This window comes from Heterocephalus glaber, unplaced genomic scaffold (assembly GCF_053883595.1).
Source record: "Heterocephalus glaber isolate CG9 unplaced genomic scaffold, H.glaber_assembly_v1.0 deba00001531, whole genome shotgun sequence".
Lineage (NCBI taxonomy): Eukaryota > Metazoa > Chordata > Mammalia > Rodentia > Bathyergidae > Heterocephalus > Heterocephalus glaber.
In genome coordinates this window covers 5856913-5873104 of record NW_028258329.1, presented here as the reverse complement: position 1 = coordinate 5873104, position 16192 = coordinate 5856913, and the positions used below count along the sequence as shown (strand labels likewise).

General features: G+C 53.6%; 1 protein-coding gene across 5 annotated transcripts in view; it reads left to right on the top strand.

Moving 5' to 3' along the window:
• Positions 1-16192, top strand: part of Lrrk1 (leucine rich repeat kinase 1) — a 151379-nt gene that overhangs the window by 115166 nt on the left and 20021 nt on the right. For all 5 annotated transcript variants that reach the window (XR_015441803.1, XR_015441802.1, XM_021264742.2 and 2 more), the window contains 9 exons: positions 131-297; positions 3663-3860; positions 5566-5843; positions 7252-7446; positions 8245-8396; positions 10880-10997; positions 12276-12392; positions 14821-15650; positions 16053-16154. Coding sequence is in view for 3 of the 5 variants with exons in the window: in XM_021264742.2 (XP_021120401.1) it covers positions 131-297; positions 3663-3860; positions 5566-5843; positions 7252-7446; positions 8245-8396; positions 10880-10997; positions 12276-12392; positions 14821-15650; positions 16053-16154 (2157 nt within the window). In the remaining 2 variants the exon portion in view is untranslated. The remainder of the gene's footprint in view (positions 1-130; positions 298-3662; positions 3861-5565; positions 5844-7251; positions 7447-8244; positions 8397-10879; positions 10998-12275; positions 12393-14820; positions 15651-16052; positions 16155-16192) is intronic.

The window sequence follows — 16192 nt, the reverse complement described above, 5'->3', positions numbered from 1 at the left end:
AGATCAGTCCAACCTTACAGACGGCTTTGAACTGCGACTGTCCCCCAGGAAGAAATGTCCCAGCCCAGGACCCAGCTCAGCCCACCCAAGTCAGGTCACCCGGGCTGACCCCTGAGCTGTGTGTGCACAGGCTTTTCCTGGAGAACAGCAAGCTGGAGCACAGCGAGGATGAGAGCAGCATCCTGGGCCAGGGTGGCAGCGGCACCGTCATCTACCGCGCCCGGTACCAGGGCCAGCCCGTGGCTGTGAAGCGATTCCACATCAAGAAATTCAAGAATTTCGCTAATGCACCCGCAGGTAACATGGCCCCAGCCCAGCACTGTTTTTGCATGTGTGCTTCCTCCATCCAAGCTCCGAGCCACCTTAGGGGGCCCTGAGGTCACCCACTCAGGAGGCAGGAAGGGAGAAGGGTGGGTAAGGCAGCGTGGGCTCAGGGCTTTCTGCCTGGCAGGTTGGGGACAGGCTGGAGGGCCAGGCCAAGCGAGGTCTGGAAGTCATTCTTGGAGATGTGAGTCCCCAAGAGCAGGGCCACCCTTGCTATTTCTGTCTGCCCTGTGCCCAGTACATGCTGGCACATGGTAGGCAGACAGTGAGGCCTAAGTGGGTCCTCCCCTGCAGGACCCCTCATTGTGGTCTCCTGAGCTGGGATCAGCTGGGTACTCCAGATGGGTGGAGTGGGACGCTCCCCCCACCCTCCCACCCCCAGAAGGAAAGGAGCTCCCTCTTGCCCACACCAGAGATGGCACCCTCAGCCCCACTCAACTGCATAGTTCAGGGATGTTCTCCACCAAGAAGGGCCCATCAGCACCTGTCTAGACTCTTCCTGCTGCTTTAACAGAGTACTCCACGCTGCATAACCTGTAAGCAAGGGAAGTGTATTTAGCTTAGGGTTCTTGAGATTGGGAGGCCAGAGAAGATGGGCTGGCTGCTGGTGAGGGGCGTCACACTGCATCACCCCAAGGTGGAAGGTGGGAAAGGAAGAGAGCATGCCAGACAGAGAGCAAGGGTGGGCTGACCTTGGGTTTGTAACAAGCCCACTCCTGAGGCATCCAGTTCACCTTGCCATAGCCCCACGAATCCATTATGGGATCAGAGCCTTGATGACCCAGTCACCTCTTACCAGGCGCCACCTCCCAACACTTCCTTCACTGGGCATAAGTGCGTGCCCTTCGGAGGACACAGTCAGACTATGGCACTGTGTGATGCCAGCCACTGCAGGTGCTGGGGAGGCCTCAGCACCCCTGCCAGCTACGACCTCATCTCTCACTCCTCCTGGCTCAGGACAGGTTACTTTTGTAATAATAAGGTGATTCATACTCTCAGTAGAAAAATTAGAATCACAGAAAAATATAAAGAACACAGATCACAAAGGAAGAGACAAAATAATAATTGTCTGATGAGAATGTGACTTTCTGCACAGGAAATCTTAGCAGATTTGTTGAGAAGTGTCAGACAATAAGAGTTCCCTAAAATTGCTAGATGTGAGCCAAATACGGGAATGCAGCCGCCTTCCCATACACAGCAAATTTCCTCTGTAGCAGCAATAAAAACCTTAAGGTTTTGAGAAATAACCACTGTATCATTCAGCTTAGTTCTTATCTGGGCTCCAACAGGGTGTACATTCGTGTAATTTGACAGACTGTAAAATGCAGGTGCAATAAGACAAGTCCAGAAACTAAGACTATCGTACAGTGAAAGCCAAAGGAAAAAGGACTCCTCCCACATGTATGACTTACAATCCACAGGCTTTGGGGCCATGTTCTCCCGGGGTAAGCCCAGGCCTTTCTGGGGACGGAGACAGGCTGTGCAGTACAGGAAGCCAGCACGTAGCAGAGGTGGCATCGCAGGTCACCATCTTGGCTAAATTAGGTGCAAATTTGGACCTGATCTCTCACCACCCTAAAAAGTACATTCTCAATGGGTTAAAGACCCATAGTGGAAAACAAAACCTGTGTGCTTAAAAACCAAATGGCCCCCACATGCATAGATCTGGCACAGCTGGTGGTCTTTCCTCACCGAGGTTTTCATGTTGTTTGAACTTTCACATCTCACAATCTCAATTTTAAAATCTAACGGGTCGGGGGAGGGATGACACAGGACACAGAAGATAACCAGGATCTGGACGCGCCCTGGTGGCCTCAGCCAGCTGTTGCTGTGTGAGCCACTCAGCCTGGCGGATGTCTCCTGACCTCTCCAGGGTCTCCTGCCGGTCGTCACGTGGGGGTGAATTTCAAGGGCATCGGAAGAGGGTTACAGCATGGTGTTGGAATTGTCTGTCACCACCTGCAGGCCTTTTCCCCGGGTCTGAGGAGACTGTCACAGGCCAGTGGCGATGAGAGAGTGGTGATGCTGTCCACCTTTAGTGGCCCTGGCTACTGTTGGGGCCCCCAGTTACTGAAGACCCTTGCGAAAGTTTCAGTCTCCTACTCAGTGATGTGGCACACAGCTGAAAATGAAACCAAGAGAAAACTGCAGTTGTAAAAGGGCTGTGGGGTGGCCAATTGCTCCGAGAAACAGAGGGCAGTTATCCACTGCAGCTCTCAGCTTTTATTGAATGTACAAGGAACAGAGGCATAAGTGGAATATGGGCAGAGGGTCGTGGTTGAATGCACGGGAACAGTCAATTCTGCAGGGTAGCTACCAAGAGAGGAACAAGGCATTCATGCATCAAACACAAAACCATCACATTTCCGTAACAGCTTAATGGGTAACTTAGTATGTTGCTATAAGCAACTTCATACTGCTGAGAAGAAGACTTTGTTCTAATAAGTCTCGATGCTTCAGTGCTGACATGGCCCATATCTTAGCTTCTTCCCCTCATCGGTCACTTTTTGGGCCTCAGGGGCACTGTTACCGGGGGCAGTGCTGGCCCTACATTACCGCTCTTCCATCAGCACCTTGGCTGAACTCCAGTTACATCGTTTAAAGCCAATTAGAAAGAAATTATCTTTGTGCAACTGGCACTGCCTTCACTTCTATAATTATCACGCCAGGGCTAGTGAGGAGAAGGAAAAGGGCTGTAGCAGGCTGTAGCCAGGGGTCTTCAACGCGGTGGTTCTCCACAGGCTACTTGGTAAGGAATCAGGTGACCGGCAGTGGCCGAATGCTCAATGTCTGTGATGGTGGAGAGGAAGGGACCTTATTACACTCCAGAATCTCCTGGGCCAGGCTCTGAGTGAGACCCAGGGGTGCAGAAGGAGTAAGATACAGTTGGGGCCCACAGATGGCTGGCAGCTAGGTGTGAATTTAGGGCTACAAGATCTCTCTCTCGGTGACAGGGGTGGGCATGTGGCAGTCCTCCATCAAGGGGCCAAGTAGGCCTTAGTAGATGGTCGCACAGGAGCTGCCAAATGATGGCCATGTTAGCACCCGAGAGGGAAGGAGCTTGGTGTCAGCCCACAGTGTTGCCTTTTGGGACCAAATTCTGGGCAGTATCGCTGCAGTCCGTCAGATAACATGTGCCTGGAGTGTAATCCCTGCACCCCCATCTTGGTCACTGTGGGTGGCTCTCAGTGCCACAGGCCCCTAACTCGTGCCCTGGGCTGGCTGCCTAGTGAGTCTAGGCTGGGTCCCACTAGCCCCAGGTCCAGTGGGGCAGCTCATGCCCTGCACTGTTGTCCTCCCTGGTGCCTGATGGCTGTACTCACATCTCACCCCTGCAGACACCATGCTGAGGCACCTGCGGGCCACGGACGCCATGAAGAACTTCTCGGAGTTCCGGCAAGAGGCCAGCATGCTGCATGCCCTGCACCACCCATGCATCGTGGCACTCGTCGGCATTAGCATCCACCCACTCTGTTTTGCCCTGGAGCTTGCCCCGCTCAGCAGCCTCAACACCGTGCTGTCTGAGAATGCCAGAGGTACCCACCTGCCCTCAGAGAACATTCCACTGGGGGCTACCTGGGCCCTGCCACTAGGGGCCACAGGAAGTTCTACAAAAGTAGAACTAGAGGTCCTTATTAAGCCCAGAGTGTGCCCTGTCCCATAGCAAGTCATCTTACCCAGTATAAGCACTGATGGTAGCATTGGCCAAGCCTGAGGAGTTCATACTTTGGAGACAGGAGAACCAGGTTTCAAGTCTTGGTTCCCTGCCATAATCTATGAGACTGCTTCATTTGTGAATTAGTCAGCTTTCCTGACACTGGGACACAACTCCTGGCATCTGCAATTTAGAGAAGATTAATTTGGCTCACTATTTCAGGGTATTAGTCCATGGTCTGCTGGCTCCAAGGCAGAAATATGGTGGAAGGGTGTGGCAGAGCCAAGCTGCTGAATTCATGGTGGCCAGGAAGCAGAGCAGGGGAACAGCACTAGAGAAGAAGGGACAGAGGACCCAAATATAGCACCCAAGGTCACACCTCGATGGTCTACCCAGAAGTGTGCTTTGCTAATATACTAGGCATTTCTTTATTAAATCAAGTTGCTGTACAATTGGCGTTGCCTATGAAAGAAGGATAATAATAGTCCGCACTGGGAGGGCACCAGGCCTCAAATGAGGGAGTTGCCGGAGATGGAGCTCAGTGGTTCCAGGCCCACCTCACAAGTGCAAGGTCCCGAGTTCGATCCCCGGTACCAAAAAAAAAAAAAACAATGAAGGAGCCTTCGGTAGACCTAGGCAACTACAGCTGGCACCTCAATCCCACCAGGTGTGTAAATAAATCCCTTCTCTAACCCTAATGCACCTCACTCCCTGCCATTGATAAGGCTGAGAACTGGCATCAATTATATCATATCTTACTTTTTAAAGAAATGTAAAGAGACCTTACCTTGAGAAATGGGTAACCAAATTCTAAACTGCTGCCAAAATACGGGAGGTAGCTGTCTCTTTACTGGGGAAGAAATGCTATGTAAATCAATCACTAAATACTCAAAAATAAATTTTTTAGTGACATCCTACACCTGCAGCTCACCTCTTGCCAGCAATACAATGATGGCCTGAGATCAACTCTGGGGCTTTGAATCCTTGCTTGTTTAGTAAAAATGCCAGGAATTCCAGGCCTGAGATGCTGTGAAAGGAGCACTGATGAGTAGCACTTCTGTCTTAAATCCCATTTCACCTAAGAAGGCCCTGGAGAGTACTGAAGATGTGTTCATGGAATACAAAACATTAGGGGATATGTTTGTCAGCTTTCCATCGTTGTGATAAAAATACTTGAGCTAAACAACTTGTAAGGAATAAAGGTTTATTTTGGCTCATAGTTTCAGAGGTTTCAGTCCATGGTGGCTTGGCCCTGTTGCGTTGGGCCTGTGGCAGCACAGCACATCGTGGCAGGAGTATGTGGCAGAAAAGACAGCTTAGTTCATGTTAGCCAGGAAGCAAAAGGAAAGGAGGGACTGGGTCCCAGTGTCCCCTTCAGGGCCACAACCCTCATGACCTAACTTCTTCTCACTTAGCTCCACCTCCTAAAAGTTCCCCCACTTCCCAGTAGAACCACAGGCTTGAGACCAAGCGTTTAACACATGGGGCCTTGGAAGACAAACTAGCAAGGAAATAGAAGAGAAGACTGGAAAACAGTTGCTATCATGCTGATTTGATTCTATCAAAGATTAAAATTGTCATTTTAGATTCTTCCTTCATGCCCCTGGGACACATGCTAACCCAAAAAATAGCCTACCAGATTGCCTCAGGCTTGGCTTATCTGCACAAGAAGAACATCATCTTTTGTGACCTGAAGTCGGACAACATTCTCGTGTGGTCCCTGGATGTCAAGGAGCACATCAACATCAAGCTGTCAGACTACGGGATCTCGAGGCAGTCCTTTCATGAGGGCGCCCTGGGTGTGGAGGGCACGCCCGGCTACCAGGCCCCGGAGATCAGGCCTCGGATTGTGTATGATGAGAAGGTACCAGCCCAGCCCACTGCCCTCCCCAGCCTGCCCTGCCGGGCTGATGCTGAGGTCCCATCTGGAGCCAGCCAGGCAGACCTGGAGCACCTGGCCCTTCCAAGCTCAGTCCCCTCGGCACACTTGTCTCTGACTCCTCTGCTCAACACAGGAGGCTCTGGCTCGAGCCAGAAGGGCTTCAGAAAAGCAGAAAGAATACAGTAGTAAAGGGGCCTGGCCATCGGTCAGGCCACCACAAGGTACTAGCCAAGGCACATGCCAAGCCAGGAGAGAGTACTTTCTTGCCGGCAGACCTACCTGCACAAGGCCCCCACAGGCAGCTGCACAGCCGGCCTCGGTTCAGACAACAGCTAAATGCCTGTCTTCTCACATTTTAAGTGCTAACCTGTTAGTGAGTTGGCAAATGCACACAGACACCTCAAAATCATCTCATATTGCATATTTTACAACTACCGCCAGCCCTGTTAATTAGTCACCCAGGATTGAAACACCCCTCATTTGTAATTTCTTGTTCCTAGGTGATTTTCAGATGTGTCACTGACTGATTGCTTTGAGAATGACCTAAGCACCTGTGGGTTAACTTGGCACCTGTAGCTGTATGTTCCCCAACATAGAAAAGGTGCAGCACAGCAACAGAAATAAGAGCTTCTTCGTAGCAAGTGACTCAGACGTGGTGTTCTCCTAGAAACTAAGATTGTAACAAAAATATTCACCTTAATATTTTTCAAGTCTATCTCAGCCATTTTTCTGCTAAAAAGCTATTTCTTGATGCTTACAGGAGCCTGCATAACTTTCTTTGCTGGGTCTTTTTTATGCAATTAAAATGAAAGGAGACTACAGGCTGAGATGTAGGAGACACTCTGCTTTTTAGGAGTTGTGTTCGTGGTCCATCCAGTGCCAAGCCTGTTAAACCAAGGGTCTTGGCACCCTTGGAGCCCTTAATCAGCACCTGATGGTTAGCAAGCTCTTAGTAGGTATTTATTGGATTGATGAATGGATGGATGGATGGACAGACAGACAGGATAGGCAGTCGGATGGATGGGGGGATGGGTGGAAAAAATATAGAGGATGGATGGATAAGAGTATAGGACAAGTGGGCGTATAGATGGATGGATGGATGAAAAATAGATGGATGAATAGAAGAACGTGTGCTCAAAAGGATGGATGGATGGCCAGATGGGGGAATTAATAGCTAGAGGACAGAAAGACAGGTGGCCAGGATGGTTGGTTGGCTGATTGAACAGATGAAAATAGCAAAGCTGGTGGATGGATCGATGCTGGTCTCCCTTTCGTCTGGGCCCATGTTTTCTTTGTCTAATTGTGTCTCTCCTCTCTCTCCACCTCAGGGCCAGCTTGCAAAGCAAGCTGCCCAGGCAGGGGACCTGACTTGACTTGCCTTTCCGGCCAGGTAGACATGTTCTCCTATGGAATGGTGCTCTACGAGTTGCTGTCAGGACAGCGCCCTGCGCTGGGTCACCACCAGCTTCAGATTGCCAAGAAGCTGTCCAAAGGCATCCGCCCCCTTCTGGGGCAGCCAGAGGAGGTGCAGTTCCACCGACTCCAGGTGCTCATGACGGAGTGCTGGGACACGAAGCCCGAGAAGGTACCTGGGAGCAGAGCCTGGGGCTGGGGCCTCCTGCCCCTGTGGGTGGGAGGCTGTGTGGTGACCACCATCCTTCTTACCAAGAGCAGTCCTGCCACGTTCTCTATTTGCCTCTCGTAGGAAGAGACAGTTTCTGCTAACCTGCTCAGTTTTGTGTTCTATGTGTGTCACTCTCAGGAAAAACTAATTTTCTTTTCCTCCCCAATTTTTGTCATTTCACCATGTGAAAAAGTAAAGGTTGAATATTCCTCATCTGCAATGCTTGGGACCAGAAATATTTCAGATTTCAAAATATTTGTGTAGACTTTACTGTTTGATTATCTCTAATCCAAAATCCAAAATGCCCTGAAATCCGGAACCTTTTGCAGGCCCATTCACTGTGTATTGTAGCAATATAATCCCTATACAAGAGCAGAGGGGATGTAAATACCTCTTTGTAAGGTAGTGGGGAACAACTTTGCTCATGAAAAGGCGGTTAAAGCTGGTTTATTGTGTGATTTGGAGAAGGCCCTAGTTTCAAGGTTAAAGCTCATTTATCAAATCAAGCAGAGCTAGTTTCATGCACTGGGGGCATGGTGTGGAATACTTGGGATTAAGGGGAGCCTAACTGGCTGAGCTCAAGTTACTGGGGCTGGCAGTGACCGGGCTGCCCAGAGGAGTTTGCTCCTGGTGTCCCAAGTCCCTTCAGCTTCCTGTTAGGGCTTGGCCCTGAATGAGCAGATTCCCCTCACCCCCAGGCCGAGAGCTGACACCGTGGGTACAGGCCCAGCACGCTCATGCCCGTGGCTCTCTCTGCAGCGCCCGCTGGCCCTGTCCGTGGTGAGCCAGATGAAGGACCCAACCTTCGCCACCTTCATGTACCTGCTGCCCTGTGGGAGGCAGACAGCCTTCTTCTCCTCCCAGGGCCAAGCCTACACGGTGGTGTTTTGGGACGGGAAAGAGGAATCCAGGTAACCTCCTGCCGCCCGCCCTGCCCTGCCCTGCCCTGCCCAGCTTGTAGTCAGGGTGGAATTTGAGAATGACCATGGTGATTATTGTTCAGTGGTCCAGAGCCTGCTTAGAGTCCATTCAGAACAGCAGGAAGAGAGAAACTGAGTCAGCACGTACAGTTTTGTGGTTAAGAGAAGCCAAGAAACGATGGTCTCTGCCAGGTGTGTGGGGAACACGAGTCCAGAGAGCTGTGCTTTGAGATGAAGCTGTTCACAGCCTGATTGTGCAGGATGTTCAGTGATGCCTTAGCGGGCAGCGGGCAGCATCCAGAGTAAAGCGGCTGCACAGTGAGAGGGAGGGGACCCGGAGCCAGCCAGAGGGCCCCTCTGAAGTAAGGGCCACAGACATTCCCTTCTAGGGGCCGCTCTTTCTCAGTGGAGCGGGAGGAAAAGGTTTGCAGAAGGAAAGAGACTATATGGATGGGCGTGTGGCGTGAGGAAATCCAGGGTGCCTGCAGGGCACTGAGGCGCTAGAGCCACCAGCCTGGTTACACGGCTTTCTCCAGCACGTCCTGCTCCCCCAGGCTGCAGGCAGGCAATTAAGTGATCTTAAAAGTGGTGGATTTGCCCACAGGGAGGGCCGACAGGAGCTGAGGATGTCTTTGAGGAGGCAGTTATAGAAAAGGACCCTGAAGCCTAAGTAAGGTCATGAACTGGGGAGGAAGGGGGCCCAGTCTTGTGGTGTCAGATGGATCCTTGGGGAGGCACTGTGCGAGGCGGAGTGCGCTGAAAAGCTGGGTGGTCGTGGTCAGGCAGGATGCTTGGCATGGTGTGGATAGGAAGGGTGCAGTCAGTAGCAAAGGCAGGACCTGGGTGCAGCCTTGGGTGGGGGTGGCTGGGGTGAGATTGGGAAAGGACCTTTGAGGGACAAAGAGGAGGTCCCAAGATGCAGGGGCCAGGGCATGGGAAAGAGACTGAAGTCCCCAGGAAGTCACCATCATGAGAGAACCTTCCACTGTGGCCAAGTCTGCTGCCCCTTCTATCTGCCTGCTGAGAAATCCTCAGGCAAGAATCATCTTCCCATGAGCCCGAGGGCAAACACTGGAAAGTGCTGGAACCAGGCAAGGCTTAGATAGAGCTGAGCTTGTGTAGGAATGAGGTCAACAGGAGGAACTTTGCAATTTCCCTTACGTCATTCCGGGCAAGGTTGGCATCAGATTTTGTGCCTCTAGGACCGAGGGATATGACACAGACACTCACTAAGAAGTGATGCACTAAAAGTCCCTAAGATATGGCCAGTGACTGTCCCTTTCTGTCAGGATACATTCTAAAGATCAAACCAAAAGCAAACCTATACTACTGGCCTCTATCCACCCAGTCTGCATCCACAGATTCAACCTCCTGCTGATTGAAAATATTCAATACAATTGCATCTTTACTGAACATGTGTGACTTTCTGGTGTCTCGCTAGACCCTAAACAATACAGCTATTTACATAAGTTTAATTGCATTAAGTATTTTAAGTCATCTAGAGCTGGTTTAAAGTATGCAGGAGGATGTGCCCAGGATCTAAGCAAACACTGTGCATTTTATGTAAGAGACCTTAGTACCTATAGATTTGAATATTTAAGGGGGATGAGGGGGCCCTGCCAATACCAAGGGAGGACTGTATGTTAAAACCATTTCCAGTAATTATATTGGTTTTATTATTCCTATTCTTAAGATAGTATTTGTGGCTGTGGGGGAAAGTTAATGAATAATTGTGTGGCTGTCATTGGAAAGTGATTTTCAACATGAGCTAAAGGGGAAGTAGATGTAAAGTAAATGTAAGGTAGAGTGTGTAGAAAGTAAGTGAAGTTCTGAATTGAAGTTGGATGGCCTCATGATCGAGCTGAAGAGGCCTAGAAACAAGAAGGGGTATCTGCCTAGATACCCATGAGCATCCTAGGACCCAGGAAACCAGGGCTCATCAGAGGAATGGCTGATCCCAGGTCTGGGCCAGACCCGGACTTTGAACATTTGACACACAGGGAGCAAGGAGGCTCTTTCGGGTGGTGTATCAGAGGGACTCAGGGCCAAACCGGTCCCACTAACGACAGGAAGGGCCCTGATCGACCCGCTCACCTTGTCTTTAGCCTCGGCCTGGTCTCCTTGGCCTGGAGGGGCTTCCCACACTCATGGGGGGCAGGGAGTAGTCTTTGTGGAAATGCCCCTCCTTAAGCTGGGACAGCTGTTCCAACCCCCAGAGGTAGCAGAAAGAAAAGAGGCTTTCCTCACTTTGGGGATGTCCGTGCTCTGCCTGCGATGTCCAGGCCCTGCACAGCAGGCACAGCCCAGCTCACCCCAGGGCGTGGAAGTCACTTCCTGAGCCTCTCAGAGCACAGCAAGATGAGACCTTGGTTTCCAGGGCTGAAGGAGGCACATGGGTCGAGGCCCTCTTCTGAGGCCATCGTGGCAGCTGAGGGGCCACCGAGAACTGACCACCTGCCTGTTGCCGACCGTAGGAATTACACGGTGGTGAACACGGAGAAGGGGCTTCTGGAAGTGCAGAGGATGGCCTGTGCCGGCATGAAGCTGAGCTGCCAGATCAAGGTCCAGAGCTCGCTGTGGACGGCCACCGAGGTAGCGGCCCACATGCAGGCCCCCATGGGGCAGGCTCCACCACTGTGCCACCCCCAGGGGGACCAGGTCAACTTGGCTTTCTGGTAACCCGAAGCTCATCCCGGGACAACCCCAGAGCAATGCCATCCGCCCTGTGAGGCAGCAGCATGTCCCCGGGGGCTCAGCCCTGCCTGCCCTGGCTCCTTCCTGCCGCTGCTGCTGGCTGAGGTTCTGGATGATGAGTGTTGGGCATAGACTCAGCTGGAGAAGACAGGTTTGACATGCCTGGGCTTCCCATGACGCTGCTGTGTCCACGCCGCACATCCTCTCTGCTCTGAAGGCCTTTGCCTTCTCATCGGGGAAGTCCCTGGAAAGCCCCAGGTCTCCTGAGAAACGCAGAGAGGAATGTCCAAATCCAGATGTTCTGAAGTTATGCAGAGGGGAGAGGTTGGTGCGGTCTAGAAAGACGTGACATTTGGAAGTATGGCTCAGTATGTGTCAGAAATCTCAAAACTACGCATGCCATGTAAGCCTTGCTAATTTCAATTCGAAGAATTTATTCCCAGAAAATAGCTAAGAGACACAAACACATGATGGGGGGATACTGATACTAATTCAGTATAACTCACAGTAGTGAAAACTTGGAGACAAACAGCCTCTGTCAGTAGATTGCCCGAGTTGCGGTCCTTCTGAGAGGAGTGCAGTGGTGCCCTGTGCCACCCCCGTTTAGCAAGCAGGAAGAAAAGTGAAAGGGCAGGGAATGCAGCTCAAGGTACAGCGCTTGCCTCGCTACCGCACCTGAGGCCCTGGGTTTGACTCCTAGTACTGTGAAAACAAGCAACAAATCCCAAAAGTGAGAAGGCAGCATTGTATTAAAATCCTACCTGCTGAGGATTTAGCTCAGTGGTTCCACCGCCTGCCTCGAAAGCACAAGGTCCTGAGTTCGATCCTTAGTACCAAAAAAGTCCTGCCTTTGCAGGTACCGTGTGCATGTGCGCACGTGTGCACACACACACACACACACACACACACACACAACTTCAGAGAGGTTCTGCCCCCAAATCCCAGGGCTGGTTTTCTCTGGGAAATGAAATATGGGCAATTTAATTTTTCTTCTCTAGGCTAGTCTGTGTTTTCCAAAATTTCTACAAAGAACAGAACTACATTAACAAGCAGGCAGCCTCCACCCACTTCGCTTAAGGCACCAAGAGGAGCCCCCAGGCTGGGCGCACCGTATTGGGAAATGCCAGGTGCTCCCTCCCACCCTGGGTCTCACGGTGGGCCCGTCTGCCTCTGCAGGACCAGAAGATCTACATCTACAGCCTCAAGGGCATGTGCCCCCTGAACGCGCCCCAGCAGGCCTTGGACACTCCAGCTGTCGTCACCTGCTTCTTGGCGGTTCCTGTTATTAAGAAGGTGAGGCGGGGGGAGTGGGCGTGCGGGTCTCTGACCGCCCTCTGTCAGGTTTGGGTGGATCTCCCAGGTGTGTCTGGCTGGGAAGCAGGACAGCCACACCCTCGGGGGCCGCCAGCCCGGTCACAGGCTGCCCTAGAGACTTAGGAGGCCTCCATTAGCACGGACATCTCCTGTCCACAAGCGGAGACCACAGCCCGGCTCAGCTGCAATGCGTGTTGGCGCAAGTGTGCCGCTGTGTGAGGCCCCGCCTCCCCCTGGTAGCAGTGACACCAAGAGGCTCTTCCCCGGCTGCCCAAGCCAGTGCCTTCCCACGGCCATCAGTCGCCAGGCCCTGGCAGGCCCCGCTTCTGATCTGTGGGGAGCCTGCTCTCTTGCCCTCCCCGCCTCCTCCCCGGGGCTCACTGTCCATCCCAGACCAGTGTTTCCTTCCCAGCAGACCAGGCCGACTTCCCCTCTTAGTCCCCCAAGCCTGGCCACCCAGCGCTCTCCCCGGCCCTGGCAGAGCGGGTTAGGTGGCCCCCTGCTGGCGCCTGCTCCCCGGGCTCAGGCCCCTCCATCCAGCCAAGAACAGCCCCGCCCACACCCCTTCTCTGCCCCTGCCTGTTCAGTTCTCAGAGTTGAGGCTGTGACCTGTCCTCCGCGGGGCAGGCAGTTACCTGTCTTTCCCAGACTCTGCTGCCCTCCCAGGGTCCCAGCATTGCTCAGGCAATGCCGGCGTGGTCCGTCCCTGCCAGGCCTGTTTAAACCACAGGTGCCCTCAGTCAGCACACAGGGAGCAGTTGCCGGTGCTGCTGCTCAAAACGTGTGGACTGTCGTCAGTCCATCCCAGTAACGGGGGAATGCGGGATGGAAAGATGCCCGGAGCGCCGGGCCAGTGCCCTTGGAAATGGAGAGCATTACTAAGACCTCCTGACAGTCACGAAACACATCAGCTCTTCTCTCCACCCTGTTCTAGTTTCATTTCTTTAAAAAGAAACACCAGTGTGAAGTGAACCTTAGCTTCATTTAGGGTCGTGGCCCCATAGATGGGGATGGCGAGCTCAGGACACAAAGCGTCATTGAAGGCCATCAGCAGCCAGAGCCCTGAGCCAGGGCGCCACCTCCTGTACGACTGGGGGGAATAAAGCCTGCTCTGTGCAGAGCCTCCTGCTTGGGGTGCCTGCCCCCTTGGAGGCCTGGCTGCCCGCGGCCGTGCAGGGCAGACCCCTGCATTGTTGCACGCACACGTTCACACCCAGCCTGGACGTGGCGCTCAGCACGCTGGCGAGGCCGAGGTGGGACTCGGGACAGAGACTCTGAGCCTGTTTGCCTTGGCTGCTTTCTTTCCCTAAAATCGCAAATGTGCATTTTGATAAACTTTCTGAGAGCTTATTGGCCTGATGTTGAGCGGGAGACTGTCACTCTGGTACCTGGGACAGCCCAACCTCCTGACTTCCCTGACTGCCAACAAGGCAGCTTTCTGCAGCTCACCTCGCTGGTACCAGGCCCAGCCCCTGCACTGTCCTGACTCCCGCTTTGCCCTGCAGAGCTCTTCTGCCTCCCACCGTGCCCTGTTCCCACTCTGCCCTGAGAGACGCCCTGGTGGCCCACAGGGGCCCCATCATTCAGTCCCTAGAACTTTGCCCTCTGCCCAGCGGCCTCTACCCAGTGACTGCCAAAGAAGTTACGCTTTATTGCAGACGTAGGGGTGCCCTGAGGACCCTGTAAGTATCAGCTGTACTGTGGGCATCTCGGGGGGTTCCTGAGCTGAGAATGTGGGTACATTGGACCAGACGTGCCTCCAGGAGAAAGATGAGTTGGAAGTGATTTCTTTCGGAATTAGTTCAGCAAACATGCATTCATTGCCCACTTGAAGCAGAAAACCAAGTGGCGTCCCAGGGCCACAGAAATGAATGAGACTTAGCTGTTCCTGAACCCAGCCAACACCAGGGGACAGTGGTGGGCATGGGGACCCTCCCCAGGTTTCATGGAGCATTCTGCCTAGAGTGGCAGTGAGCAGACCCCCACAATGCCCATAGCTGTTGTCACAGGAACAAGCAGTGTTCTCATGAGGGAGGGCACCATGAGGCTTTGGTGGCCTTGAGGAAAAGACAGAGCCCCCTGCTGCTCCTGCTGCAAGAAGTCAGCCCCTCGGAGGTGGCATTGTGGGCCTGGTGACCTGGTTAGTGCCATGGGCACTGTTCCTCCATGGCACATCTCTGGCCTTGGAGCAGGTGGGCTGAGTGTGGCTGCACCAGGCTGGGCCTCCGGCACCTCTGGGTCCTGGGCCCAGGGCTGCTGCTGGCCGACCCAGCCTTTCTGAGAACTTTGCTCCTTGGGGACATTCACAGACGTCGCATGCCTGTCCGGGATATGTAGAGAGATGGACCACTGCCCCTCTGTTTCTCTGCTACAGTGGGGCTTCATGCACCCCTCTCTCCTCCCACAGAACTCCTTCCTGGTGCTGGCAGGCCTGGCTGATGGGCTCGTGGCCGTGTTCCCGGTGGTGCGGGGCGTCCCGAGGGAGAGTTGCTCCTACCTGTGCTCACACACAGCCAATAGGTCCAAGTTCGGCATCCCAGACGACGATGCGCGGCAGAACCCCTACGCGGTGAAGGCCATGGAGGTGGTCAACAGCGGGTCAGAGGTCTGGTACAGCAACGGGCCAGGCCTCCTCGTCATCGACTGCGCAGCCCTGGACATCAGCAGGCGGCTGGAGCCCTACACCACCCCCTCGGCCATCACATCGGTCGTGTGCAGCTCGGACTGCAGAGGGGAGGAAGTCGTCTGGTGCTTGGATGACAAGACCAACTCCCTGGTGATGTACCATTCGGCTACCTACCAGCTGTGTGCCCGGTACTCCTGCGGGGACCCCAGCCCCCTCAGGGACATGTTCCCCGTGCGGCCCTCAGGTCCAGAAGCGCTGCATAGCCACACAGCCAGCCCACAGGAGCCCGAGGGAGACTGCATCGCAGATGTGAGCATCATGTACAGTGAGGAGCTGGGCACACAGATCTTGACCCACCAGGACTCACTGACTGACTATTGCTCCATGTCCTCCTACTCCTCGTCCCCACCCTCCAGCCTGCTCAGCCCACCAGCCAGCAGTCCCAGCATGCCTTTCTCCACAGACTGCGAGGACCCGGAGCGGCTGCAGGAGCCCAGCGCCACCTCGGGCAGGTCTGAGCATGACCTGACCCCCATGGATGGGGAGCCGCTCAGCCAGCACCTGCAGGCCGTGAAGGTCCTCGCCGTCAGAGACCTCATCTGGGTTCCCAGGTAAGCGTCCTGGACTGGGCGGACATCCAGGTTGCCTGCTGCTTTGGCCTCAGGAGCAGGGTGGGCAGAAACCAAGCAAGTCCATCGGGCTGCTTCTGCGGAAGGATTTGCTCCTTCCTTCTGCAGTCAGCAGGGAGCTCTTCAGCAAATCTAAGCGTGGGCCCCAAAAGCTCATCTGCCCACCAGAGAGCTGCAGATGCCATAAAAGGAGAGCCACGCAGTCCCCTGCTACTAGGTTTCTGACCTGGAAAGTGCTCATCTGCCTCGAAGGCTGTGCCCTCCCTGTAACTCAGTCCCATGGCAGAGACCGCATGTTTCTTACCTCCTGACAGTGCCATTCCCCCTGGAGAGTATGGCTGGCCGTGGACAAACCACTTCCCTTCCTTGGTTTCGGTTTCCTAGGCATGGCGGAGATATTATCGTCATTGGCCTGGAGAAGGATTCGGGTGCCCAGCGGGGCCGAGTCATCGCTGTCTTAAAAGCCCGAGAACTGACTCCACATGGGTAAGACAGAAGGAGGCTGCTAGGGGACCCAGGGGAGC